The 22,158-nt window shown below is 39.2% G+C and overlaps 1 protein-coding gene across 3 annotated transcripts in view; it reads left to right on the top strand.

Annotated features, from left to right (window-relative positions):
• Nucleotides 1-22,158, top strand: part of LOC121508176 (activating transcription factor 7 interacting protein) — a 39,545-nt gene extending 17,387 nt beyond the window's left edge. For 2 of the 3 annotated variants that reach the window (XM_041784800.1, XM_041784799.1), the window contains exons 2-14: nucleotides 8,704-8,756; nucleotides 9,688-10,230; nucleotides 10,390-10,855; nucleotides 11,851-12,029; nucleotides 12,156-12,293; nucleotides 12,416-12,487; nucleotides 12,570-12,634; nucleotides 14,179-14,240; nucleotides 17,891-18,547; nucleotides 19,314-19,415; nucleotides 19,500-19,577; nucleotides 20,049-20,131; nucleotides 21,249-22,158. In XM_041784800.1, the coding sequence (XP_041640734.1) occupies nucleotides 9,694-10,230; nucleotides 10,390-10,855; nucleotides 11,851-12,029; nucleotides 12,156-12,293; nucleotides 12,416-12,487; nucleotides 12,570-12,634; nucleotides 14,179-14,240; nucleotides 17,891-18,547; nucleotides 19,314-19,415; nucleotides 19,500-19,577; nucleotides 20,049-20,131; nucleotides 21,249-21,707 (2,898 nt within the window). In that variant the 5' untranslated portion in view covers nucleotides 8,704-8,756; nucleotides 9,688-9,693 and the 3' untranslated portion in view covers nucleotides 21,708-22,158. The remainder of the gene's footprint in view (nucleotides 1-8,703; nucleotides 8,757-9,687; nucleotides 10,231-10,389; nucleotides 10,856-11,850; nucleotides 12,030-12,155; nucleotides 12,294-12,415; nucleotides 12,488-12,569; nucleotides 12,635-14,178; nucleotides 14,241-17,890; nucleotides 18,548-19,313; nucleotides 19,416-19,499; nucleotides 19,578-20,048; nucleotides 20,132-21,248) is intronic. The other variant, XM_041784801.1, reaches the window with a different exon arrangement.

Below are 22,158 nucleotides of genomic sequence, written 5' to 3'. Positions count from 1 at the left end.
TTAGCTAAATATAGTGATTTCATGCAATGAGGATAATTGTGTTGGTGAGAAGTATGCAGCTATTAAAAAAAACATACAATGATGTTTCTGCAGAAACAGGGTGCATGGTATATACAGCAGTCCATGCTGTAGGGACTCTGTGGCTGCGCACAGTGGACCAGGTGGCCATTTTAAGTATCAGTGGATCCAGATGCAGGCAGTGAGGGTGGGGGAGGGGAGGACTGCGCACTGTGCGCCGTAATGTTGGAATGCAGCCTATGCTCTCTCTGGCTGTCATCTTTCTTTCTACTTGGTATTTAGTCCTGTAGAAAATTTATGAAGATAGATAACTTCTTGATTTTATGTACAAAGACCAGCAGCACCCTCTGTGACTGACAGGTAGACACGGCTGGGTGTCAGGTTTCCTGACATTCACCTGCAGCACAAACAGCAGCATACAGAAGAAAAAACCATTATAATACAATCTAGATACCTAGACTTTAATAAAAAAATATATATAGCAGCACATCTCTAAAGAGGAGAGGAAGGATCTGATGGGCTTCGTCAACTTCAGCCACAGCACTCAGCAGTGACCACAAGATGATGGCTCTCAACAGCAGAGTAACACCAAACCAGGATTTAGTTGTGTAAATATTAAATCTAGATAAAACATTTGCATTAGCTTGTGTTAAAGTGAATTTTTTGTTCACATTTCCTTCAATATGCACAAGTATGGAGATTTTTCTGCAGATAGGCTGTAGTTTTTTTTCCTTTGGAGGCGGAGTTTGTCAGAGGATCTGCTCGTGTCTGTGCTCAGCATGCTGCTCACAGCAGCGCTGGTGGCCATTTTGTGTTTCTGCACTATCAGAAAAGGGAGCAGGTCAAAGAACGCACACTAGGATGTTACTTACCCTCACAACTGAGCTTTTGATAGAGACAGGTGAAGGTTTCTTCTAAAAAATAACACTATAAACTTTTCCTGTTTAATACCTCTTAAACACTTTTAATGTCTTTAATCTGAACTAGTCTAAACTGACATTTCTTTAAATCTGTAATTACATAACATTATCCACTGTTAAAAACTTTGAATTATGTTCAGGTGGGTTTCTTTGTTCCTTTTGGGGGAAAGGAACACACCCCTGTGCCGGAGTGGTTCAGTCCGTTTAACAGCAGCTCTCCCTGCTGTGGGGGAGGATGGGTGGATAGACACAGCTCACTAATGCTGTGTTCTATTTTCTTGCATGTCCAAGCTAGCATGGCACAGTGAAACTAAAAAAAGCGATATTTACTGCTTACAAAAGAGAAGAATGTTTGAGTTGACAATATGATAGTTATACAATTTTCATGAGATAGTGTTTCAACTTCAGTAGTGGTAATTAAGTACGGCACAAGTTATATTTCTGATAAAAAAGCTAGTTTGGCTTACTAGAACTAGTTTAAAATATACATTAAAGGAACTTGCTTAAAAAGACCTGCATTTGCATGTAATTTTTGTCTGAGAAAACAGAAAAATTCAAACTTCACTGACTTTTAAATCAGACAGATAATTGTCATCTAACATCTGTTTTTTTTTTTTTTTTAATGTCAACTTTTCATTTACTTTAACTTTTTTGTTTTGAACGCCCCACCCCCACTAACCCCCTCTAGTAATGGTTCAGTCCATGTATGCCTTCGAGAGGCTGCTCCAGAGTGAGAAATTAGAGTGTGTGTGCGGGGGCGGGGGTAAGGAGTGAGAATGAGAGTGTGAGAGAGAGAGAGACAGATGGGGGAGGGTAGGTACAGCTGCTTCCAGACTGAGTGTGCTGTGGGTGTGCTATTTAGCGCTGGCTGTGCGCCGCTAGCTAAGCCTTGACTCAAGAGCATGCTGTTGTCATAAAAATGTGGTTTCCTTTGTGTTGTTTTTAAAATATTCACTGGATTTTTTTTTCTGAATAAATATATATTTTTCAAATTAACTCCTGAGGGGGCTAATCTTTCTTTATTTTCAGTTAGATGAAAATGGTATGACCCAGGCTCCTCCCCTCAGGTCTGACTTTTCCCCTGGCTGTTTAAGCCATGCTGTCAAAAGAAAAATGTTTTACTTTGAATAGATGCCCCCAGTTTCTTAATTTCTCTACATTAGAGGGGACTTTTCTTAATTTGAGCACTGTCCCACCATTCTAACTTGCCCTTCAACAGAGAGTTTCATTGCTCAGGGAGAGAGATGTGAGCTCTTTGTTTGCTCCAGTTGAACTGATTTCTAGATATACCATATAGTTGTGCATTCAAAGGTCAAAAATACTTTGTTAGAGGAATTATATGTTTCCTCCACTAAATGTTGCAGTTTAACACAAGATCATTTTACATCCTTCAAGAACAACTGCAGTCCTCAGTGGTCGAGCCATTAGAGGGACTGTAGGATGAGGCTCAACTTGTTCTCTGCTCGATGGCAGAATTCTCATTCTATTGCACAAAGTCCCTCTGGTGACCATATTTTATGTATGCAGTTCAGCTTAAATCAGATTGAGAGCAGAGGGAGCTTGTTTTTTTTGCTTATACTGGTACTATGATGAATACAATTCTGACAACAAAATGTATTTTAAACAATGGTTGAAAACAAAATTTAAACACTTTAAAAATTAAAGTTAGTGAGGACTGAACTCTAAACATAAACAAACCATCATTATAGGTCAAGCAGTGCATCTGTGTCCCAGCTGTCCTTTACCCTTTTCATCCTAAGCAGTCTTTGCCTTTAAGGTTGTCATAAAGAGGAGGTCCCCCCTGTCCTTTGTCAGAATGGTGTCGTCCGTACTCGCTGTAGCTTTCCATACTGTGGACTAGTTTGTGCTAGAGTGTGGGGGAGGGTGTTGCCAGGCAACAGTCTGTGCAGTCTAGTTCCTCTCTGTCTGTGCGCTGCTAGCTAGGGCTGATAATGAAAATCATCACGCTCTAGTCATAGTTTTTGACAAATCTTGCAATTTTTATTGATTTTTTTTTAATCTGCAATTATGTCCCACGGTTGATGGTCATCATCTGAAACAAAGAGATACAGTTACCTTTTTCTATGCTTGTTCCTTATCATGCATCATGGCAGACTGCTGTGTCAGGAGTTTTTAGAGAGGGTTTAATAAATATCCATTTTAAGGCTCATGTAGATCACATGCCCTTCATAATACCTCCCCCTGGTAGGGGCAAGATAGACTCGTCCTACAAGTCCCTCCTCCTTCCTTTTATGTTCTCCTGCGTGCCTGTAAGCTGTTCCCTGCTCCTACAATCAACAAATACATGGAGGGCCTCAATCCCACACATCCTGCTAAAGGTGGACATCTGTTTTGTTTAAGCATGTTTTACATTTTTCTCTTTTAAATGTAACTCATTTTCTGTTCATTGCAGTGTTACACTTTCCTTGAGATTAGTTTTTCATACTTTGACGGGGTGTTGTGCTAGCTGAAGAAGTCAGAGGCTTGGCTTGATGTTAATAATTATTTGTGCTTTTGTACTGGACCCATTCAAGTAAAGATACTTTATAAGACATGGAGAGTCTGCTGTTGGTTGTTTTTGCTGTAGATGATCGTCAACACTGTATGCTGTAAAACCAGCAGCCCCCTTTTTTCAGTTTAGCCTTGGTTGTATCTCTGGGCTCAGTAACAAAAGTTGTTAACTTGGCTTTACTTTGTGCTTCATATCACAAACCATATTCATATTAAGATATCTGTGTGATTGCGGTCACAGTTCCTATGGTGGGTCAAGTGGTGGTGTTTATGTACTGTCCATGGAGGGGTGGGGTGTGTTGACTGGTCTGTTGTGACAAACATTTTGATGTGGATTTATATATATATATTTATCTTTAGTATTTGGTCATTGCCTCATAGCCCAAAAGGCAATTTAGTTGTACAAGTACTAATGTAAATTTTGTAGCCCGCAAAATGGAGTTTATGTAAACTTGTAGTGCAAGAGCAGGGCTGGTGTTACTTCTTGGTACTTGTCAACAAGGGACTTAGCTTATAAAAATCTCACAGTATGGTGAGACTGAAAATAGCAGTAGGTCATTGCCGATATATTTTCCAATACATCTTGTGATCTATTGAGCCCTTGAGCTGCTGTGGGAAGTGGGATTGTGAACGCTTCTTTTAGAGTCTTTTGGCCTGGCCAGATTCTGCTCCTTGCTTCTAAGCGCATCTTTTCGGGATGATAATTGGCCAAGTGGCTTCTTATGTTACTCGTATTCCCCATCAAGTGCGTCACTGCAGCCTGGCATTATTGTTTTTGTTAGTCCGTCACCTTTTCTCCTTTCATATTTCTTGCCACCGAGAAAACCCAAAATGCTTCCACACTTCGGATTTAAAAGTTGCTGGATCCTCAGCAATCTCAAAATCTTCAGTTTCTTGAGTCTCCTTAAAGACTGATCCTCTCTCCCCACTTGTCGCTATTTTCGCACTGTTGGATTGAGCTGAGTGGCGCGCAAAGAATGATGGGTACCCAAGGGCTGACGGGAGCTGTAATTCCAACTTCCCTTTGCTCTGCTTCACTAAAAAATGACACTTTATGCCCTGAAGACCTACCATTTGAAACCATCACATATCCAGGACGACGCAGAGGTGCTTCTGTTACTGCGATCCTGCAGTATTAACGATACCATTAATTTTCTATTGTCGACTGATAATAATTTTTTTTTTTAACCCTTTCAAGGGCAGATACAGATAGCAACTATTAGGAGTTCATGAGACTGATCAAACGTAAGAACTGATATGAATTTACTGTAAAAATGAGAAGTCGCTAAAAAAGAAGTAGACTACCTCATTAGTGACTGCTAGAAATGAAGATGGCTGCTGGACGTTTAATGTCTAGCTAATCATATAGTGTTGTGAGTGGGACATAAGTGGACTTTTCTTGGCAAAGTGGAGTTTCCGTGCAGCTGTGTTGATGTTTTAGTACCATCTGTTTTTGTGGTATGTCTGCGCATCCACTAGCTGAAACATGGTGGAAGCCCTAAGTACATCCGTGACCACTATGGGTCAGTCACAAGGGGCTAGTGCAGTGATCGACAAGCTGCTGGATCTCTTCCAGTTGCAGCAAGTGCTCATGTTATTGGTAAATCTTGCATCCAGAAAGTCTTTCATAGTTAAAAAAGTTGTATAAATCTGTCCTATCACATGAATTGAGCATGCTTTTACTAAACTTGTTCAAGGATTAGTAAACTGATAAACTAAATAAGAGCCAATCAATTGTTCATTTTATGAATGAAGTTGCATTGGTAGAGTCAGGCACAAAACTAAAAGTACTGTGCAGCGCAGTGTTTTGACAACTTTGGAACTGGCCACAGTCTTTAAACTACTACATCTTGTAAATAGGCTATCAACAGTAGAATGAATTAAATTGAGCAGTTCATGTTTGTCTGATTGAGAACAGTAATGCTAGTGCACTCTGCGTAAATGCTGTCTTGTTTCATTATTGTTGAAAATTAAAATGACAGAAAAAAAAAACATTGTATGACAAGTTTTTACAAACCCTGTCTGTCAAAGTGATGGACAGCCAAAAAATCCCACACAACCTCTGGGCAGTTGTGAGGTTTTTTATTCCAAACCTTTTACTTACCTAAGGTGTAGGCTCAACACCACACCCAATCTGTCCTTGCTCATCTGACTCATGAGACGATTCTTTTCTGCATTTCTTAGAGTCAGCTTTAGTAGAGGACTCACTGCTATAGCTGCAGCTAGCTTTATTGGTAATATTGAGTTACTGTACTTAGTCCAAGCTTGAAACAGAAATGTTTATAAGTTTTCATCCTTGTTCATGTCCTATTATAGTTATTTGAGTAATATGTTAAAGCCATAAAAACATGACTTGGGTCCATATTTTAGTTTAGTGCAAAAAGATCTAAGAATTGGCTGAAAATAATTGTTTTAAGACTAAAAAGAACTACTTTGAGAGTGTTAATCTACTATTAATGTAACATTTTAGTCCACTTTAAAGAGGTTTATGTTTCTCTACTTTTTAGCATTTCACTTCTCCCAGGCTTATAAATGGAAAATATATGAACAAGGTGGTGCTGCAACCTGATACACCCCATAGTGAATCCTGTTCAGCTAGCTACTGAGAGCTCAGTGTGGAGCCAAACAGCAGAGCTGTCGGCCATTTTGAGTTCTGCACAGAATCCAGGCGCAGTAAATGAGGCCGTAGGATGGGGGAGGGGTGTGTGTGCTCTGCGCAGTGGCAATAACATTGGAATGTGAAATGTACTAGTGATCGTGCTCGCAATCCATACCGCTCTTTATTTGTTTTTATCTTTCCTTTATCATGCTTTTCTAATGCAGATGACAGAGATGTCCTTTTCTAGGTTTAACATACATGAATAAAGGCAGAGGAAAAGGATTTTGTTATCATTTCAGAATGCCTTGTTGCTGATATAAAAATAGAGAGGAATAGCTGACAATGTTGTGCGTATGCGCCATCACTCTCAGTGAGCTGCTCAGCTTTACAGCGTAAAATACACACCCAGTTCACACTCACATTAGTTCTAGTGAATGCTGCTTTCTTTAATGCCGATAAAACAGCCTTGCAAAGCAAAATACAAATAGCTAGATTAAACAGATAGCTCTGCCAGTTACAGTCTTATAGGTCAGCAGCAGTAAGCACTCAAGTTTGACCATGTTTCAGAGGAAAAACTGAAGCATCTGATTAATTTCACCAGATAAGATTTGAAACATTGCTTGTGTTAAACCTGGCTGGTAGACTTCTTCATACAGCTTGTAATGTTTGCATATATCTGTATTTTTTTGGTGTTACATCAGAGGTGTGTTACCAAACAGATCTAAACGAAAAGTCAACTTGTTTTCTGCTCAAAAACAAGCTTCCTGTTGCAGCCCATTGCTGAGCTGATATGCTTTGGCCCTCTCACGCATGCTCAATTTCAGGGTAACCTACCCCCCAAAAATTCCTGGCTTGTTTGTTCATACTTGTCCTTCACAGTAGGAAGTTCTTTCAGTTTGTCTGTCGGGGAGGGGGCAGGAGAGGGGAAGAACACTAGTGGGGTTTTTAGCTACAACTTTTGGCCACGCCGACCCAAACCAAGCCGTGCTGATTTACTTTTTCATCAGCAGTTTCGCAGAGTGTGATTTGCCGGGGGAATTTACCACTTCTGCTTTTGAAAACAAATCCCCTGCCTCGCTGGGCTGCTGTGCAGAGTCAAACCAAGTAGAGCTGAGCCGTGCGATTTAATGGAAAAGCCCTATAGGGGTCTAGCAGCAAAAATTCAGGCTAAAATTTGTGTTCATACATGCAACTCACCTACAGAAAATTAAGGAAACTCTAAGGGTTTTGTGCAATTGTGAACAAGGCTATGTGAACTAGTAGGTGATTTGACTTTTTCCTGGAAGTTAATGTACCATCTGTTGTTCTAGCAAATGATTTCCTTGTTTAAACCCTTAATGTACTCACCTCTGTGTTTGTTTTACTTTGGTATGCATGTCATGCCTATTACTTACAATTCAGTCGTAACTTACGTTACATTGAATTTCCTTTCGGGGATAAATAAAGTTCTTGTATTATTGTACTTTTGTCATAAATGTATCCATTATCTAGCCTTGCAAATGGTGTTGTCATGCAGTACATTTTGGTATTTCACGCTATCGTGGTAGGAAGCTCCTCCTTTTCGGACACAGTTCATTGTGTTTGTTCATTATGTTTTATGTTTTTTTTTTCTTTTTTTCTATTATTTTAATTAAGTAATTTATTCAGAAACTTTGTGTTTTTATTCAGAAACTACTTTTGTGTGAAGTCTATGCCAAAGTGGCCTTTGCTGTCATGAACACCACTTACGTGCGCGTCAGTGTATCGTCAACATTCTGCAATTGTCTATCCAAACACTACAGTGCAATTTTTAGGCCAGTTTCTGGTGCTGTTGTCCCAGCTCCTGCTTCTTTGTTTGTTTGGAACCATGGCGATTGTAAATGAGAGTCTTATTTTTGGTTAAAAATGATGAATATTGAGCAGCTGTTGATTGCACTGCAGTTTTTGCAAGTCGACAACCAAGGCAGATATGTAAAGTTTGATTGATGAATCACCTGAGGCAAAGGATAAAAGTGAAAGTCTTGCACTTTTATGATGTGGAAATTTGTGACTAATGCTTTTGGTTGGCAAGTACATTTGACTAGTTGTGTTGTCTGCAGCCATGATCTCACTCTAAATTTCATAAAATATGCAGAAACAAAAATCTGACTTAAAAACATATACTATATTTGCAGCCTCGTGAAATGAAAGTAGGAGAAATATCTTAGCTAGTTTTTTTTTTTGCGTACATTTGACTCTTGTTAAATCCAAAAGAAACAAACTTAAATTGACAAGTGCTTCAAGGTTATGTCTGCCTAATTTATACTTGCTGTTTGTGTCCATATGGGTGGCCAGTTGTTTGGTGTATTTGTGATTTGTCAGTTCATAGGATTTTAAATATACGGTTTAGTCAAAAAATATTATAATTGATATATATAATTGATATATATATATTTATATTATATATTTGCTCATCCAGCTTAAATGAATAAATGGTTACCCACAAAATAAGTATCTCCTTCAGGAGCTGAGGGCTTGGTTATAGCTCAAGGGATGGAGAGTCTGCTTAAATCAGATTATCTAAAATTATGGTTGCACTTTGACTTGCATGGTCTGCTGATTTCACACACAGTTTGCCCTGCCTTTGTAAGTTGGAAAAAAAAGTACTAAAATGAAACACCCTTTTTTTTTTAACAGGTTGTCGAAGAATTCTCTGGTAAATCCATGACCAGGGACCTTTTTGCCTGAAGGTGAGTAAGTTATTGCTGGTTAATTTAGTCTTTAAACTGTTTATTAATTAATGTTATACAGTGTCCTATATACTCCTGACTGTAAAATGAGAATTTCACTGCAGCCAAGCACAGTCTGCTGCAGCACATAGCTGTAATCCTACATTTCTCAGGACTTCCATTAAAAGTAGATAGTCAATGACACACACATATGAGTAGAAAATGGGAGAACTAGCCTCAACACTACCATGTTTGAAATTATCAATGCTATGTACGGAAAATCCTTCATGTTTTGCATAACCTCTTTACTGCTGCCAAGCCAGCCTCAATTCAGTCGCTCTGATTTGCTGAGTGTTGAACCAATAGGAATGTGGGGGGATGGGATGTGGTTGGGTTGCTGCTGTTGTTAACTTCAGTGTCATTCCTGTTCTCTGGATCGAGGCTTAGGTAAACATGAAATTCATGCTCAATCAGAAAATCAAAGGAAAGGGAGTTTGTAAAGGCAGTTAATGCTTGTCTGACTGACATGAAACATGACTTTCTAGCTTACTGGGTAGAATCATCACTGCCTTTACTAAAGGACAAATGCAACTCAATGGGTTCAGGGAGGAAGATTCTGCTTGATTTTTTTTTATCCTTAATAGTATTTATGGAAAAAAATCAGGCTTTTTGAAACTGGCAGGGTCGGTTTGCAGATTTTGCAGGAGCAAAAAAAATATAGAGCCTTCCAGAAAAGAACAAAGAAAGACACAGGGCTCTACAGTGACCTCTAGTGGCAATTTTGAAACTTTGCAGCCATATTTTAACTTTATAGAGCGTTAAGTCAAGGACAGGATCATAAGCGGATGAGACTGTGCTATTAACCCTTTAGCAGTAAACAAGTTTACAGAGATATTTGAAAAAGTGTTTCTGCCTTCCTGATGCATCTTCTTCCTCTGTTATCACCCCACAGGCAGCTATGGAAGTTGTTGTTGCGGAGGAAAAGAAGAAGATTTTCCGTGCAAGGAAGACCATGAAGATAAGTGATCGTCAGCAACTCGAGACTCTTCATAATACTTTGTTAACAGCTGCCCCAGGTTTATCTGAAACATCATCCTCACCGCCTCTAATGAACGGAACACACAAAGACGATGGACCAAAAGAGGGAGACAAGGAGCAAAACAATGTGTCAGACTCAAACTCGCCCCGCGCTGCATCCCCTGCTTCTCCAGCCTCTCTGAGCTCTCCTGCTCCTTTCCTGTCCCTAAATCTCTCCCCTTCCCCTGCCTCTTCACAAAGTCCACAAGCAAAAGATGATGATCCTGCTACTCCCACATCGCCATTCCACTCTTTGAACTTTGAACTGAAAAAGATGGAGCAGGAGGAGGACAAGGGGGAGGAGAAGAAAGGCTCTTCGTCCTCCTCATCAAAAGAATCGATACCAGCAGCATCAGCAGAATCCAAGGAAAATCAGAAAAAAGACAGCGAGGTGATCTCAGAAAAGAAGAATAAGGAGGTAAAGATGAGTGATGTTTGAAAATAGTCTGTCACATACCTGTATTGATTGTAAAATCACCTCACTTGAAACCTGGTTTGATCACACTATACAGGTTGATTTTGAAATATTGAGATATTCACATCTTGATAATCAATGTTTTGTTGTGCTCTTCCCCAGGATGATCAGACTGCAACAGATGACCCAGCAGTGGATTTGGTTAAGGGTTCTGATAAAGGTTTGGATTCAAGCTCAACTGAGCCACCTTCAGTATCTGACTGTACAGAACCAATGGATACAGACAGTGGCACTGCAAAGGCCCAGGGCACAGAGACATCCAAGGCCAATGTAAAAGATGAAAAGCCTTCCTCTCCAAAATCTACCGCTTCTGATTCCTCTCCTACTTGTCCTTCTTCATCTAATCCAGCTTCATCTTCCTCTGTGGAAGTAAAACAAGAAAAGAAGGACATCCACAAAGAGAAGATAAAAGAAGAAAAAGATGAGAAAGACAACAAGAAGAAAGGCTTGGCAAATGAAGAAAAGATGGAGGTGGATTTTGTGAAGGTGGAGCCCAAAACGGAAAACACAGAAGTTAGACAAACTACAAAGCCGTCTCGACCATCGTCCACCCCACCCTCCAATACAGGTACAACACTGTTAGTCTTAAATGATTGCTTTATCAGAAGAGCTCCACTGAAATCTGGAGGAATAAGCTTAAAGCAGAGTCTCATTCATTGTTTGGTGCACTCTTGAAGTGTGGCAATTGGTGATGGCGATTTAACAAAATTAAATATCTTATGCAAGATCCACTCCGCTAGTTTTCCAGCATGTAGTTGGGAGTTCTGACTTTGTGCTTGAATACTTGGAGAATGACATTAGAGGGTTTTTTTCAGATTTTATGAAGCTCCAACAGAGTCGTAAATAATTTTAAAATGTATAATAGCTCTCAAAGGCAAAGTTATATACCATGTGGACATTGAGACTGAATCCCATGCGAAAATGTCATACTCTGAAAGTACTGATATACAAATCAAATAATAAAAAAAAAAGGATATTAACAGTCCATGCACCATTTAATGAAAAGTACACCACATTGAAAACAAAATAAATTATAAATGTCAAAATAATGTGATTTTTGGTAAAGTCAGAAACCTTGCTAATTCTTAGAGAAATGATATAATTTTAAGACTTCTTCTCTATTATTACTTCAAATAAACAATTGTGGTCTTGCATGGCAAGCTTGACTGGGAAACAATGATCCTTTTATCTTTGTTTATTTAATAGAATACAGTTTCTTTTAGCAGGCCACATTTAACATGTACATATTTAACAAAAGCTTCAGATTATACATGAATGAATTGTGATCAACCATATAATGCATGCAACTTTGCTGAAGGTTTTTGTCTGTGCCATTGCCAAACTCGGGAAAGGCACAAAAGGCAAAAATCTAGTAAGACACTTACTTTTCACACAAACTGTTATTTTTACACAAAGCTGTATAAAAGATAGAAAACCTTTTATCATTTTGTTCATTTGACTAAAACTGAACTAAAACTAAAATGAGTCAGAAAGACTATTATGTTCAAATGATCAACGCTAAAGCCTTAATAGTCGGCCTTCGTTTTTTTGTATGCCAAACAGCTCAAGAGGAGAGGAGCTCCACCTCTGGACTGAAGCGCACTTTTTCAGAGGGTTATGAAAAAGAGGAACAAGCTGTAAAAAGAGACGGGAAGAGGCCTAAGGTGGAGCGTGAGGAGTTGGAAGCCCAATTAGAACTTAAAATCACTGCAAATGCTGGAAGTAACCATAAACTAGAGAAGGTTTGTCCTCTACTGTCTTGCTGCATTGATATTTTGTCACAAAGCCTAATTCAGCTGAACTCTGCTTGGATACATGTTATCGCATAAACGTGCTTGTTTTGCTTCTTACCTAATATTATTCCTCAGATTGTGCAGAAGTTGGTGGATGAACGGCTGAGGGTCCTGGAACTAACTATTTTTGACAAACATTTCCAAGAGCTGAAGACTAGAGTAGACAAAATCGACTGTGCCACTAAACACCAAACTGCTATTAACACACTCCAGGTAAGTACTGCCACACATGCCACACAAGTGAAGCTTTTGATACTGAGAAAACATCCCCTGTTGTATGCCACTGTCAGCTGGGCACAAATCTAAAAACATCATTTTTAAATTTTTTTGTTTAGGCCAAGATAGCACGACTAGCAAAGAAATTTGGAGAGGCAAATCAGGCGTCTGAGAACAAGAGAAAAAGTGAGGTAAGAAATAGTTTCATTATGTTACAAAAACTTGATATGTTTTTGTCAAAAAGGTCTGATATCATGGCGCCTTATTTCCCAGGCACTTGCTGCTGCTGCTAATGCTGCCAAGACAACCACAGTTTCAACTAACCCTCAAACTCAACGGTAAGTGTGCAGCCTTTAAAGTTAGTAATTCTGTACCCAGAACTCTTCAGTAAGGATTTTTGCCACCTCCCTTCAAGCGCACATGTTTACTAGATTATTTTATCCTCTGACAAAATATGGTGGATTTCAAAATTTGCAGAATAAAGTGTATCAAAACATGTTAGCAGTTTGCACTTTGCTGTTTTTGTGAATATTTTTAGGCATTTGTAAGAACGTGACAATACTGGACTGAACCAGCACAACACACTGAGCCCTCCACTGCGATGACGTTGTCCCAGGTTGCTTTCTGTAATCACAGAGACTGATTTTAAATCAATGGCCAGAATTAAATATCCCTATATGCTCCAAATCAATACATTTTTGGAAACCAAGATTCTGTGTCCCGTGTCCCTTTATCAGGATCAGCTGTTTTATTCTGTTAACTTCACACTTAAGGTTTCTATTGACTGGTTTGGATTTAACAAACACACATGCCAGTCCATATTTTGTGTCTGCAAAGTAGCCCTGCGTGGGTCCAGGTCCTGAGTCTTGTGACGTTCTACAATGTGAAGCCTGAGCTTTTCCTTGGGCAGTGCAGAGTGTAGTTACAACTGCACCTCTCCTCCCAACAGTGAGCTGCGACCGCAGACAGTAGAGATGCAGCCTAAGGTGCCCAGAGAGGGAGTGACGCCCTCTGTTGGTGAGATCCCTGTACTGTCTATCAAGGAGGAGAAACACGCAGAGGAGATGGCGGAGGATGAGTTCATGTCACGTGACATTGCCATGGCAAATAAACTGGCAGAGTTCAATGAGGGGAAATGCAGAGAAGACATTAAACTCCGCACAATCTCATCTGACTTGGAGAATGTGCTCTACCAAAACTGCAAGAGGAACTCAGGGTTTCCTCGGTCTGATCGCTATGCTTCTTACATATTCCGCTACTTAGTGCCATATGACGTCTACTGTGACTGGGTCTCAAAGGTCAATTATGTCGGAGTACTGGGAAAGGATGCATTGCCCACAAACTTAAGAAGGACACTGAGGATGTACATTGATCATCGATTCCCTTTCCTGTCTTGTGATGCCTGGAGAGAGATTCGAGACGTTATCAATGAATTACTGCGAGTGAAGAGAAGACCAGATTTTTTTCGAGAATATGATTCACGAACTGCATCGTTATTTTGACAGTCGTTAATGAAACAGAAGCATACTGGGACAACTGTGTTTATTCATCATTGAAACAAACATTTTTGTTTATTTAAATTGATTAAATCTCATCAGTTTTCATCAAGTTTTTTTCATATTGAAATGGACATAAATGATGGGCCACTGTACATAAAAAAGTTTTGCTGTTGGCCCTAAATTAATTCCAGTATTTACTAACAAACCAACTGAAAGCTTTGTTGGAAACTCAGAAATGTACCTCATTTCAGAGGAAATGTCATTTCAACTTGTTCCTAGATTACTGTAGGACTTGGAATAAACTGAGGAGTACATTACCCCATTCAGTTGTCTTCATGTTGCAGACATGTACAGCTCTAAGTATAAGCAATCTTTCCAAACAGGCAAGTCCGCACGTCCACGGAGGTAAAGCAGACTGTAACTGTTTCTTCGTCCAGCACAGCTGGTGAGTAGCATGATGTCTTTATCACTGAATGTTGGTTTTTGTCTTTCCAAACAATACAATTACGCCAGAAGAATAATTGAAGTTGTATTTTTTTTTTAAAAGCTGTCCATTTGGTGCCAGGTCCTGCACCTTTCGATTAAGCATTTTTCTGTGATGGCATGGTTCTATCAGGGTGGGGGAGCTTGTTGCCCTTATACGTATAATAAGTTTTTATGACACAAAAACTGACCATGGATTTTATTATATTTGTATCTGACATTTATTCGACCTGGAAAGCCTTGGTATGGTTAAGAATCGCTTTTACAAGAGCATCCAAGCCTAAACAGGATTGATTATATTAGCAAATATTTCCTTCGTGCCATGCAAGGGACATGAATCCCTATAACCATCATCATTTAGTCATTTTATTTCAATCAGATATACATTCCCTATTTTAAATATTTTCACCAGCATACTGAAAATGGAACTGGGAAAGGTCCTCGTCATCACTGTTTACCCTTGTCTAAGTAATGTGTACAAGGGAAAAAGAAGGCTATTTGTCAAAAAAAGGCAAATAAAAGAGAAGCAATAAGAACTAAAAAAAATCAAGAGAAGTAAAATTGTAAAGGAAAAATAAATGTAAAAGAATAAGTATGAGGAAAGAAGATGCTAAAATGTTAAAGCATCAAGAGGGTTAAAGCAAAAACTAGTAAGAACTGCCTAAATAAAAACTTGAGATCATGGATAAAGAAAATCAAAACAATAAGAGGATTAAGGGATATTAAAACATGAATAAGGAGTAAAAGTAAGAATCAGAAGAAGTAAAGAACTAATAATATTATAATAACAGTAAAATAGCAAAAGTAGCAGTAATGTAATAATAAAAGTGGAGATTTAAAAAGGTAGAACAATGATTAACGGAATAAGAATGAGTAAGAAGACGACAACACAAAAAAGCAAGTCTATAAAAATAAGTTTTATAAAGTGATTTAAAAGCAGTGACTGTTTCCGCTAGCCTTATCTCCTTAGGCAGGTCGTTCCAAAGTCGAGGGGCCCTGATGGAAAAGTCCCTGTCACCTTTAGTTACAAGTCTCGACTTTGGAACAACTTGGAGGCCCCTGCCCAAGAATCTCAGGGTGCGGGCTGGCTCATAGGGGGTTAAAAGTTCTGTTACATATATTGGAGCCAGACCCTTAAATGCTTTAAAAGTAATGAATAAAATCTTAAAATCAATTCTAAAACTAACAGGAAGCCAGTGTAAAGACGCTGAAATTGGGGTGATGTGATGTCATCTGTTAAAACCAGTTAGAAGCCTAGCTGCTGCATTCTGGACAAGTTGTAAGCGAGAAAAAGATTTCTGGGTAATTCTGGAAAGAAGTGAGTTGCAGTAATCTAGACAGGAGAAAATGATGACGTGGATGACTGTTTCCATGTCTGACTTGGACAGGATTGGCTTTAATTTGGAGATACTGCATAATTGAAAAAAGCATGACTGTGTGATTTTATTGATATGTGCTGCAAAGGTGAGGTTAGGATCAAATTGAACTCATAGATTTCTGCCTGTTGATTTGATATTTGATGAAAATGAACCAAGGCTGTTATTGATTATGTTTGAGGAATTTTGTAAGTTGAAGAGAATTACTTCAGATTTGCAGTTGTTTAGTTGTAGAAAGTTAAGTTCCATCCAACAGTTAATAACCAAACAGGCAGTCTTTTACAGCAGCTAGGCGTCTAGGGTCCTTAGGTCTCAGGGGTAGGTATATCTGTGTGGCATCTGCGTAGCAGTGAAAGAAGACCTTATGATTCTTAATGGTTTGGCTGAAGGGCAGCATATGAATGGAAAATAAAATCAGACCTAAAACCAAACCTTGCGGTACACCATAGGTAAGGGTAGAGGTAGAGGAGGAGTGGTTACCTATGGTGACCGCAAAGGTTCTCTCTAAAAGATAGCAATAAAACCAGCGATGTGCAGTGTCCCTGATGCCCAACCAGTTTATAAGATGATCTATTAAAATATTGTGGTCAATGGTGTCAATTGCTGCACTGAGATCTAACATAATTAAAATGACTCCCTCCCCTCTATCAGGGGCTAAAAATAAATCATTGGTCACCTTGAGGAGGGCCGTTTCAGTGCTGTGACCTGCTCTAAAACCAGACTGGAATTTCTCAAAGAGGTTATTGTGAGACATAAAAGATAAGCGCTGTGCATAAACCACCTTCTCTAAAACTTTGGATAAAAAAAGGAAGTTCTGAAATTGGTCTAAAATTATTAAAATCAGAGGGGTCAAGGTTCGGTTTCTTTAAAAGAGGTTGGACCACAGCATGTTTAAAAACAGAGGGAATTACACCTTCTTTTAAAGAACTGTTAATATTGATAAAATACTGTGTCCAACAATGCTATAAACCGCTTTTAGAAATTTGGTGGGGATCACATCAAGACTACATGTAGCTGCTTTCATCTTGGATAAAATCTCAAATAAAAAGGACAAAGACACCAGCTCAAAGCTACTAAAATTATTCAAAACATCCCTACTTGTGTTTAAAATACAGGCTGGGGGCCTAATATTATCCCTGATGTTCTTGACTTTGTTGTTAAAATAAACTAAAAAAAACTTCTCACATAAATCATCAGAAGCCTCTGTAAAATGGGAAGGGGAGGGGGTGGTAATGGACTCTAAAACCTTAAATAAAACTCTAGGGTTAGAATGATGAGCTAAAATTAAATTAGAATAAAAAGCTGCCCTTGCATCTTTAACTGCCTTTTGGTAGTTCATCGCTTCTTTGCAAATGTCTTTAAAAACAGTCTCTCTTTAATTTGTTTAGGGACTCTGTTAACCAAGACTGGGGTGCCTTATTTGACTTTTTGTCTTTAAAAGGGGCAACAGAGTCCAGAACAGATTTACAAGTCTGATTTAAAAGAGAGATAAGCTCTTCTGTGTTGAAGTTTGGGTTAAAATCTGGGTTAAAGGCAAAGATGCAGGCATAGAATTAAAAACCCTTCTACAGACAGTTGGAGTTTCAATAAAATCTGTCTGGGATAAAATCGTGTTAAATAAAATCAATAAACTAACACTAAAACTAATTAAAACTAAATGAATCATTTTTGCAAAATATAAACTAAACTAACAAACCAGCAGTAAAAACTAATCAAAACTAAACTGAAATTGAACACAGAAAGTGAAAACGAAATAAAAATAGAAACTAATGAAGAATCCAAAAGTATTGTAACATTGGTTTAAAGTGGTTATTTGTGACCTGATTTTGAAATATACATTTTCAGTGGAACTGAGTGGCAAAGAGTTCATTGACATAGGCAGGCCAAGGAAATGGGTAAATATTAGACAGACTTTAACATTGATGTTTTGGACAGCTGGGATTTACTTACTATAATGAACAACTGATGAACCATCAGCCTTTTCTTTTCAACTTTCTTGCTTGCATGCTAAAGCATACGAATAAAATCCTCTGCATGTTTATGCTGCAGAAGTTGCTACCTTGTCTTTTCTTCTTGCATTCATTGTGTTTGTAAACACTGGTTGGGTATAATCAGTATTAATGTTCTTCTGGCTAATTGAATACAGAGTAGTCAATTAAAGGAGAAGCCTGTACATTAAAATCTTAAAAACTGCTTCTGAAACAGTTAATCTTTTCTGTTTCCTTTGCATATCCAGTCCCTCCAACTCAACCAGTCCCTGCTGCAGCTTCAGCCCAAACAACCACCTCCACTGCTATGGTAACACAGGCACCCATCCTCCAGCTGATCACCTCCACATCTAATGCTGCCTCCACCTTAGCTGCTGGCATAACCACTCAGAGTCCTACAGGCACCTTGCTGCTGAAGACAGCCCCGGGGAGCAGCATGATGACCACAGGCCAGCCGCTCCTCATCCAGCTGCCTTTATCCATGGCTAATGGCCAGGCAGGAACACTGGTCAACATTCCTGTTTCCTCTTTGTCTGCAGCTAGCTCACTCACCAAGGCCAAAACCACTGCTTCTACCGCCACTTTTATACTCAAGCCTGCTTCAGCTGTCACCACAGCACCAGCCTCTGCCCCAGCAGCTGCAACCGCCCCAGCGCTCCAGGCCTCTACTGGCCAGATGTCTTCCCCCCAGATTTCTCTTGCCCGTGCTGTCTACCAGGGAGGTGCTGGGGGGATAACTACACCCAATGCAGGGGTATCTGTGACAACAGCCAGGACACCTGCTCAGTCTGTCTCTGTAGCAGGAGCTATGTCTTCAGCCTCTTCCCCTGCAACCTCTGGACCTGCAGCAACTGGGTCGACTGCTCCAGGACCACCTCAAGGGACATCTCTGACATCCAAGACAGGTAAGGTGCACTTGGATCTACATGGTTGTTGTGTTAAGAAGTATAAAAATGTTTTGGTCTGCTTTGGGCTTTCTATCAGTGTCAGAATTCCCCATATTCACTTGATGTCCGTTTACTGTATGCCCATAGGAGGAGTCTCTAATGCTGTTTTAAAAATAATATTGCCATATTATTGATTATTGAGTTGTAAGTATAAAATCGGACAAATCACCATCATATTATTTTCCTACAGATGATTATCAATAGAAAAGTCATTGGATGTTTAAAATCAGGGACATTAGGACACAATTTAAAGGAGAACATCATTTTAAAAATGAATAAGCAAAAGCTATCAAAAGGGAACACATTCAACCCCTTCCTTTATGTAATCTAATATCCAGATAGCTTATTCTATTAAGGGTGGTGGGTGGTGCTGAAGCCAATCCCAGCTGACATTGGGTGAGTGGCAGGCTACACCCTGGACCAGTTGGTAGTCAATTACAGGGACACAGAAAAACAAACGTTTTTGTGGATGATTTCTACACAGTGATAGTGAAAAGTGGCACTAACTTCCCACTGTGAGTGATCCCAGAATGCTTTGCAAGGAGCTTGTGGCACAAATCTGGAAGGCCACTTTTTAACAGTTTTTCCCTGTGGTTATGTAAAATGTGTCGATAAAGTTGAACATTTTCATTTGTCCATCGTATATGTTTTGATCAGAGTGGCGGTAAAGGCAATGCCAGCTTTTTTTCTCAACATTTATACCAATTTTTTTTTTTTTTCTCAGACAACCAAGCTTCAGGATCCACTCCATCTAAAGCAGCTGCTCCAGCAGCACGACCAAAAGGCTCTGTAATCGACCTCACTGAGGATGACGATGATGTACAAGGTAAGGCTACAGTGCAATTCTTTCTTTGTTGTTGTTAAATTTGAAAGCATCTAGTCTAATGTTGGTGAACTGTTTGTTTTGCAGTGACAGGAGTGAAGAATGCCACTCCAGCTGCTCCTTCGCCCTCCCAGCGTCCTGCCCCAGTCATCAGCATTCCTAACAGTAAGTCCATCACATTTTATTCCAGACATGAATGATAAAATGCGCAAACTTATACTTTTAATTTATATTCATTTTGAAAAAAAGAAAAATAAACTCCATGGATCTTAGTAGTTGTTGTTTGAATTCTGAAATTCAGTAAAAATATGCCAACAGAGGATATTGTGTTACACTGGTGTAAATGGACCTAGTCAGGAACAACAAACAAAATGCATTACATTCTTTAAGATTTATAGCTTAACTTTAACACCTGCAGTTACTTTTACTTTGGACACAGAAAACATGCATGAATTAAATTTTTGACGTGTGAATGACTACCATGTCAACAGACTTTTGAATTGTTAAAATGATAATCTGCTAGAAATTTCAAATTTAAAAAAAGTTATATTTAGTTAGAGCTAGTTAATCTGGATATGTTTATTTAAATTGGTATGTACATCTAAATTTTAATGATTTAATTTTTCATGCTCTCAGCTGCAGGAGCAAGGTCCTCCCCACAGACAACTCAGAACTCTTCCAATACTCCGCAGTTGACAGTCCACCACCGCCCCCCACTGGTAAGAAGATAGAAGTGCATTCTAAATATTTTGCAAAACTGTATTTCTGTTCTATAAGTCCAATTTTCAGAATTGAAGTTGAATTTGAAGTATAGTTAGGTCCATAATTATTAAGACATTATTTTGCCCAGTGTACCACCACAGATTAATATCTGAAATTTAAAAAAATAATAAGAATAATTTTTGATCTAGACCACAGGAAGTTGCTCACCTTTTTCTTGACTTAGTTTAATTTGACAAATATAGGAGCCTGTGACCTCACCGGTCTTGATGGGGAAATACCCCATCCCCCTAACATTACAATTATATAAAATCACAGAGCAGTTAATCTCAACACAGTCTGTTAGCTGATGTCACTGCCTTTATTGAAAGTTAACAGTCAGCCAGCTACAGTCAGCTGTGATTTTGTTCAGTGTGAGGTAAATTTTCTGCCCCGGTAGACTTCCGGTCATTCAAAACATCATAAAGAGATTTGTACCAGAAAATAGTAAATGTAATCCCCTGTTCTGGCACGGGCAGCTGCACTCTGATAAGAAGCATTTTATTTTTAATTTGAGAGGATCTAATTTCTTCTAAGTGGGCCAGGTTTGGCTCATTCAACCGACATGCCCAGACTATCCTAGAGCAGATTTTACTGCTGCATTTTTCATGATTTTGAAGCTTAATCTTATAAACTTAGAGATGTTTTTCATGACTGAAATGTGCCCTGGTGGTTCATAACACAGTGGCTTGTCAAGACATCAAGACATTTTTTATCACTTTACAGGGACTTTAAAGTTGAATGTCTACACTTCGGTCATACCTTGATTGTTTTATTTCACATGCACTGTGGCGGTAAATAGAAGCACAATGATAAAAATTGTTGCTTTCAAAGTACTTACTGACCTAACTGTATTTGCTGACAGACTGCTTTCAAAGCTACCATTATTTCAGCGGCGCTTCAGATGGATGTTTGACTTTTCAAGCTTCTACAGCAGTTTGAAAATTTAGAATGAATTTGTCCCTGTGTATTTGAAATATGACTGCAAAATGTATGAAGCCACTTTCTATGTGATTTTTTTTAAGGCTTTATAACAAATAGTCCCTCTAATCATCACACAATCATTCCTTTTTAAAGGACTCTCCTGTAAAGTCCCGCACTTCCACAAGTGCACCTTCTCGGAACTCCAGCCTGACGCTGCCCCCACTCCCAGCTGCACCTGCGCCTCCACGCTTACCCCCAGAAGCTGAGCGGACCTCATCTCCTCAGCAGCCTCAGCTGAAGCTGGTGCCAAGTCAGACTGGTGGTATAGTACTGTCTTGGTGTGTGGCAGAAACTGATCAGACCTGTGCCACTGTGGACAGCTATCACCTCTATGCCTTCCATCAGGACAACTCGAGCAGCAACACAGCGCAGCAGCACTGGAAGAAGATTGGGGAGGTGAATGCTCTTCCTCTGCCCATGGCCTGTACGCTGACCCAATTCCAGTCCGGCTCCACCTATTATTTTGCTGTAAGAGCCAAAGACATTTATGGCCGTTTTGGCCCCTTCTGTGAACCTCAGTGCACAAACGTCATCACTTCAAGCTCTAGCTGAAAAGTTAAGGAATGAAATCTTTTGCAGTTAAAAGTTAAAGGCTTTTATTTCTCTTTTTGTGTTAGGAACTCATTTATTGTATGTTGAACACTAACAGTATCTGTAAATATCTCTCTGTAACAACTGAACTTTTAACAGATTTGGGAGGAATGTAGAGGCAAACAGTCGCTTTTGTCTGGTTAATGTATGTATTGTATTTTTTGTGACCTAAGCTGTTGTGTATATAATTGAATTACTTCGCCTCTCTTTCAAGTCAGATATTTATGTTGTTCAACCGTTACTCGTATCAGGATGTCTCTTGCTTTACTCAAGTATAGGTGACATGATTGTCAGTGTAAACTCAGAATTGCACAGAAATGTATAATTGTGTGGTAGGACTGAATGACAACTTTTGTAAGATTTGTCTGGCAACCAGACTTTGACAAACACAATAATAAAGGGTTTTTATTAA

This window comes from Cheilinus undulatus, linkage group 4 (assembly GCF_018320785.1).
Source record: "Cheilinus undulatus linkage group 4, ASM1832078v1, whole genome shotgun sequence".
NCBI classification, from domain to species: Eukaryota; Metazoa; Chordata; class Actinopteri; order Labriformes; family Labridae; genus Cheilinus; species Cheilinus undulatus.
The sequence above is the reverse complement of the archived record's forward strand: the minus strand, read 5'-3'. Positions and strand labels throughout refer to the sequence as shown.